The 7207-nt window shown below is 36.5% G+C and overlaps 1 protein-coding gene across 2 annotated transcripts; it reads right to left on the bottom strand.

Moving 5' to 3' along the window:
* Positions 1-5015: 5015 nt before the first annotated feature.
* LOC114360269 (homeobox protein Hox-B3a-like) lies at positions 5016-6974 on the bottom strand. 2 transcript variants are annotated; one of them, XM_028314899.1, is made up of 3 exons: positions 6776-6974; positions 5731-6624; positions 5016-5700 (listed from the first exon to the last, which is right to left on the bottom strand). In XM_028314899.1, the coding sequence occupies exons 1-3, from the start codon at positions 6887-6889 to the stop codon at positions 5398-5400; spliced, it is 1311 nt and encodes a 436-aa protein (XP_028170700.1). In that variant the 5' UTR covers positions 6890-6974; the 3' UTR covers positions 5016-5397. The 2 variants fall into 2 exon arrangements, with proteins under 2 accessions (XP_028170700.1, XP_028170698.1); XM_028314897.1 differs by having other exon boundaries at positions 5016-6624.
* Between the last annotated feature and the right edge of the window lie 233 nt (positions 6975-7207).

Genomic DNA, 7207 nt, shown 5'->3' with positions numbered 1-7207 from the left:
AAGTATCAATCATGGTATACCTACATAAATATTAATAATTCGTCCTAATAAATAAGTAGGTAATTAGTAATTATTTTTCTACTTTTTTAGTGTAGGTTTTTTGGAGTCGGTTTTAATTTTTTTTATAATGATATTTTATGTTAGTTCGTTCGTTTCAGCCAAATGACGTCCACTGCTGAACAAAGGCCTCCCCCAAGGTTTTACACAATGTACGGTCCTGCGCTCCCGCATCCAGGTTCTTCCCGCGACCTTTACCAGATCGTCGCGGTCCACCTAGTAGGAGGCCTGCCCACGCTACGTCTTCCAAACCGTGGTCGCCACTTGAAAGCGTTAAATTTACTTCATTCATGTTAGTACTTCATCTTATATCTTGAATAGTTTACCTTTACCTTTATTTGGAGGGTGAAGTCGAACCTTAATTTCGAACTCCTCCTATGTTGTTCTTCTGATTAATTTCGTTGCGTTGTTGTTTCAGTCATTGGACCCATGACAGTTTAACTTTCCCCCGGGACAAACTTGACCTTCATTGGTTGGGTTTTTATGGCCGTCAAGCTGTAGATCCTGGCTACACAGGAGTTGCAGTAGTGGGAACGAGAGGTGGAAATAGTCCCGTTTCATATTATATCTTAGCATCATGGTCAGTTTAGGTCTCAAAGGACACTGGACAGCTTTTCATTTTGCCAAATATTTTATACTTTTAAGTCACCATTAATGTAATGAATAATTTTCAAATTAAAACTTAGAGCTATCTTCCCTTATTGCGTTTGCATTAGAGATACTGTTATTATCGTTAGATCTAATATTAGGGTATAAATTAGATTAAACTAAGGTCCAAAACTAATATTTTAATAAAGGACCTACCTGCTGTACCTATGTATTTGGTGTTTAAGAATATATCCGAGTAGATAAAGCAATATTAATTTTTACGCGACTGCAGTAGTCTATGACATGTGACATGACATGAAAGGGTGATAACTACATTAGCTAGAACATCCCGCTCTATGACATGTAATACAGGGTGAAATTTTGTAATGCCACCTGAAGGGAAAGTACTCTTAATACTGTAGATCGAAATTTTTACTCAAAGAAAACAGTCCTTTATTTTTGAAAATAAATAGAACTGCATTCAAAGATTTCCAAAAATTTGCTTGCTACACCCGATAATCGAACTAACTAAAAATTTCACCAATATTTTACACATTGCATGGATCGTTAGGGTTAAGTATAAGGATGAAATCTCTAAAACAAACTTGATAAATCAAATAAAAAGAAAATCATTAAATCTTAAATTATTTACAGAAAATTGCATGGTATGGGTGTAATTTTTTTTTATCCACAACGAGGAAGCCCTTGGCCTTTTCGAAAATTTTCGAAATTCAGAAATATTAAAAATATTAAGATTTAGACTGCCTTTATCCGAAACTATTTCGGTTACCGTAGGTATCCGATTTCGGTTACCTACGGATATTTTTATTTCGGATATCCGATAGTTTCGGTTACGGTTACGGATATCCACAATATCCCTATCACCCTTTTCTCGAATCAAACGTATTTTCAAATACCTACTTTAATGTATAAGTATAGGCACCTCAACAGTCTCTGCCACTTTTTTATTTGCATTTCTATGATTAATTATGTTAGAACAATATTGACGAATAAATAATAAATTTTATTACATACATAAATCGCCAAATCTAGTGCGTAGTAGGTACTACATTATATCGATTTTCATAATTAAATAATTCACAACAAAACTTTTTTTTTCTCTTTACTCCAGGGGTAGATAAGTATTGTATTGAGGAACAAAATGCACAGTGGGTTGACTCTGGGCAGCACTTGGTCCATATTCCATACATGGATTGGCAGTATGTAAATCTTGTAAACCTTAATCTTGTAAAATTTATCCTGAATGCAAAAGTCGCACCAAAGCCTTTATACATACATGCTTAGAAACCTTCACTGTAACCGTACGTAGATCTGACCGCGTTATACAGATGGCGTTAAGAGTCATATTTAGAAAGTAATAACGCTATTAATCGATTAATATTATTCTCCTGTGTGTTGTTAATTAATAAATTACAAGGACGTGACTAATAGAACAATTTAGTAAGTGGATTATAATAATATCCTAATTGAATGTTTGGATATTTCATATAAAATATTACAATGGTATTTTATATTTGTCGGCCGGTTGGTGTAGTGGTTCGAAACGGACTACTATTCCGGAGGTAGTGGGTTCGATTCCCGCACAGTACAAACATTTGTGTGCATGAACATATTTGTTTGTATTGGACTGGGTGTTTTCTACGTATAATAAGTATGTATTTACAAAAAAAAAGTATTTAAGTATGTTTATATCCGTTGTCGTAGTACCCATGTTGTTGTAGTACCCATAGTACAAGCTTTGCTTAGTTTGGGACTAGAAGCGCAGTGTAAAATGTCTAAGGATATTTATTTATTATTTATTTATTTATATTTTTACTGCCGTATAGGTATATTTAACTTTGGGTTTAAAACCATGATTTCTATTCTATTAAGTTCAGCAGCAGTAGGCTACTGATTTTCATTATTAAGTTTAGAGAGTAGATAAATTTTATTATGAGAATGAAGAAACCACTCACTATCAATGTTTGTGAGATGTTCATCTTTGTAGCCCGATAAAAAAGTAGTAACAAACAAACCTTATAAAAACACTGTTATATTAAGTCAGTTACCTTCCTTATAAATATTGTCTTAATTTTTGCTTTCATATACCTAAATACATGGTGATATTGGTGATGTGCGTAGTAAGTACCTATACATAATATTATATTCTATGTAGGAGTCAGAAAACCGGTTACCGAAGTTGTTGATAAATGCAAGACAAAAGACCAGGGCAAATGATCCATCCATTTAAGTAGGTCTAAACTCGGTTGGGTAGCGTTCTGAAACTAAACTACACACCATTTTCTCGCTCAAAACCTTACAGCCTAAAAACTAACCATGGATTTCTTTTTAAACTTTAGTGGCAGTGGACAGAGCACAAATCACGTAGAACTAATAGAGGATGTGGCAGAAAAATTATGAAGTCTGTAAGTAGGTATGCACTGGCAAGTGCAGCATTGAACGTTCGCCCACAGGGTGGACAGACCGTAGTTTCTTCTCAGCACTTGCCATAATAATAATTAATAATGTATCAAGCGCTGGACGCAGGCCGCTACCAATCGATCAACATGGAAAGCATTGGGGGAGGCCTATGTTCAGCAGTGGACGTCCTATGGCTGAAATGATGATGATGATGATGAATGTATCAGGTGAGATACAGGACAAGAGCTTCCTCGCTGTGGATTAAAAAAAAATGTCTGTCAAGAAGCGTTGGTAGACCCCAAAATACAAGGAGACGTCATGTAATGTGCTCCTTTAGGCCTACCTTTTTTTTATTTTGACGTTCATAAGTGCCAATATATTGGTCTATACTGAATATAATTAACTTTTAAAAAAAATAAAACCGACTTCAAATGCGTGAACACAAAAAAAAAACTAAAAATTAAAAATATTGCGTATAAAAAAGTTCATCCCCAATTTTCCACCCTTGTGGGTGAAATATTTTCTTCAAATTCGGATGAAACCACCCTTTTGATAATACCTATTCAACAAAAAAAATAATCGTTCAAATTGATTTATAATCGGCGGAGATATTGCGTATAAAAAAGTTCATCCCCAATTTTCCACCCTTGGGGGTTGTTTTTTCTATTATTAAATTTAAATAGGACCACCCTTGAGGTATTACCTATACGCCGAAAAAAGATTTGTTCAAATCGGTTCATAATTGGCGGAGTTATCACGTAACAAACATAGAAAAAAAACATACGGGTCGAATTGAGAACCTCCTTTTTTGAAGTCGGTTGAAAATAATTTTGATTTTGATTTTCAAGAAACCGCTGGATGTCGACTGCTTCTAAATAGTTAATCTGGAAGTAATTGTAACTAATGAGCCTATGTTTTCAAAGCAGTAGACAATATTATGTGGCCTAAATAATGATAGATAAGCTTCAATTTATAACTTTAAATTATTAAACCTGGTTTTGTTTTAAAAGGAGTTGGCCAAAAAATACCCAGAACCCCAGAAACTTCATATTATGTGCCGTTTTAACAGGCATAGTATGTACATCAAGAACACTGTATACAGTGCGAGTCTTGATAGAGTGCACATATTATGAAAATGGCCGAAACTACTCATATTTATCGAATTAAATAAAACCGTTTAAAAATATACTTATTTGAGATATTTTTTTTTCATTTTTAAAGATTTTTTTATTATTATTTCTTACTACATATAAAGAAAATGCCTTACTATAAAGAAAATTATACCTTTGGAACTAAATGGAAAATGCTTCAGACGAGAAAAAATATCAATGACCCCTAGGTCATTGTCATTGAAGTCTACAAAATGAAAACTTCATGACTTGTCAAGATGTTCTTACACTAATACCCACGATACTTTAACTTTATTGTTAGTTAGTTTATTGTATTATTGTATTAAATTTATTATAGTAATTTAAAGTCGGAGCTTTTACTCTTTCCCCTTATTAATAAAAAGTTACACCTAGGATGAACACTGGATTAAAATGACATAATGCATACTAACTAAATGACAATTAGGTAAGTCAGAGTTCAACTACGGTGTAACTTTTAATAATAAGGGGGTTTCAATTTAAACAACTGTTTACATAATGTCTCAATTTTTATTTCAAATTTAACATACAATAGTCAATTAGAAGGTGCATTCATATAAAAAATTACACACAATATCAGAAATTATAAAAATGATTCGGATTCAAATTAAAATAATAACAAACAAATAAGAACATAGATAATTTATCAATATTACAGTTTAATTAAAAAAAATTATTTATGAATATCACTGAAATATAATTTTATAAAACGCTAATCTCTATTGTATACATTTTTAAAATTGTATATTATGTTTAATTTGTTTTGTTTTATAATCTTCATTAAGACTTACGCCTGCCTACGCGTTACATAATTTGACACATTTTCAGATGACTTTACAGGATTTAAAATCTGTCAACAGTGTCCTCATGCTATTTGGTTACATGGCTCTTGAACGTGAACAGTGTTTTCTCCACCCTCTGGTCCGTGTTACTTATTATAGTCGTGAATGGCGTGATGTCTCCAGGTGGTTTTAATGACTTGCAATCTGTCTTCTTCACCCGTGGCTAGGTGTGTTATTGTCCCTTGTCCTTCCCGTGCCCTTATTGTCACTTAAGCGTCTTCTTCACTCTCTGACTGATAGTCCAACAGTCGTGAATGGCGTAATAAACCACCTGGAGCTGCCTTGAGATGAACCATAATTACGCCCATTTATGTTGATCCGCAGCAGATCAAGAACTACTTTCACTGCAGTTCCAAATCATCACCGATGTTGATGCTGCGGATCCATGCCAGGTCCCAACTTTCTTCGACATTATTAGCTCCAGCAGGGTTTTCTGTGCCCGCACCCGCTGGAGTTGGAACCGGTGGTTGTTGGGCTTGAACGCCATTGACCTGGATGGCGTTCTCTGGTACGTATGGCATCTCAAGGCCTGGAAGCGTAGGCGCATGAGGCAGCATGTGAGGCATAGGCATTGGCGGCATCGGCATTGATGGCATCGACACCGATGGCATCGGCACCGATGGCATCGTCACCGATGGCATCGACACCGATGGCATCGTCATCGATGGCATCGAGACCGATGGCATCGGCATCTCTGCACACAATGCCGGATTAAAATGGCCGTTTTCAATGCCCACCTGAACATACTGCTGACCGTCTTGTACAAATATGGGCAGGTCACCCATATTTGCAGCTTCCACTTCAAGACGGTCTTTCTTCTCCTTCATTCGCCTGTTTTGGAACCAGATTTTGACCGTCCGCTGATTTAAGTTGAGTGTGGAAGCCAGCTCAATTCTTCTGGTACGGTCTAAGTACCGGGCCCTCGCGTACTCTTGCTCCAGCTCCGCCATTTGGTGGCTTGTAAAAGCTGTCCTGTTTCTCTTCTGCTTCTTAACAACGCCATTCACGACTTTGCTAATGGCATTTACAGGCCAGCCTGGCCGTACAAAATAGCCATTACCTCCATTCGGCACATTACACCCACCGTTGGGCCGGAATGGATGTATAATATAATTAGCAGGCCTCACCGTATGGACACCGCTCATGTTTGGCGTCATGTTTGGCGAGTATCCTACGTTGCCATTGGATCCAGTATAGTGAACTCCGTAGGAGCTCACACCATAGCTGGATCCGTTACTCGTCCCAGGCATTGGGATTTGGTGGCAGTGTCCATTGCTGGTGGTCGCCGGCACAGAATACATTTGCTGGCACCCATTCGACGTCACCGGCATGGGCGCCTGTTGATTCAGCCCATTGGACGTGGAGGGCAACGGTACCTCCAGGTAATGTTGCCCGTTGACCGTTGACAGCATCTGGTCGCTTCTGATCGCCTCCGGTATGGTCAGGATCGTATTATTCTCATCGCCCGTTGCGAGCGACGAAAGCGAAGCATCCTGACCATTGGACATAGCTGAAGACGATGACTCCGAAGTCAACAGGTGCAGCGGCTCCGTAATCCATTCTTGAAGCTGTAACAATAAAACAATAGTATTAGATATGCAACTACAATCATGTTTTTCTACAAAGTTCTCTTTTCAACTCTAATCTTAAAAATTTCAAACTTTTTTTTTTTCAAAATCTTATAACGTTTAATTTTCTTTTCAAATAAATGAAACTTACCGTTCCATTCTTGGCAGGTTCTGTGGAATATTTGTTCCACTGCTTTTGATTAATCTCAAAGATATTCTTGTTGGGAAAGTCCAAGTTGATAATAGGAGTGGGTGGCGCAGACATCGTTGAATAAGGTTGATAAATACTGGAGACAGTCGGAGCAACTTTCGTTACAAGGTCTGAATCGAGTATGATTTGAAATGGACATACCCTCATTATTTATAGTGAAAATTTTGTATTTGCAATTACTTAAGGACGAAAGCTCAGTACTTTAATTAGGTAGATCGTTAGACAAACTATTAGGGTAATTAGGGATAGGACGGATTCGTTAAGTTCAAAACAAGTAATTAATGAAGGTTGAAAACAATCCTGTTTTTCGACAAATCAGAAAGTTTTGTTAAGTTTTGATTTCCTTTGCTTTTGTTGTTAATATTCATATTT

Source organism: Ostrinia furnacalis, unplaced genomic scaffold, assembly GCF_004193835.3.
Source record: "Ostrinia furnacalis isolate ACB-3 unplaced genomic scaffold, ASM419383v2 OfSCF4915, whole genome shotgun sequence".
In the NCBI taxonomy this organism is placed as follows: Eukaryota; Metazoa; Arthropoda; class Insecta; order Lepidoptera; family Crambidae; genus Ostrinia; species Ostrinia furnacalis.
Note: the sequence above shows the minus strand (reverse complement) of the source record. Positions and strands in the feature narration are given on the sequence as shown.

Excerpts from the sequence above, each read along its gene's own strand:
- LOC114360269 (XM_028314897.1), bottom strand. The coding sequence starts at position 6,889 with ATGTCTGCGCCACCCACTCCTATTATCAACTTGGACTTTCCCAACAAG. Across the intron at positions 6,625-6,775 it reads AACCTGCCAAGAATGGAACG|CTTCAAGAATGGATTACGGA; the intron begins GTAAGTTTCATT and ends TTATTGTTACAG.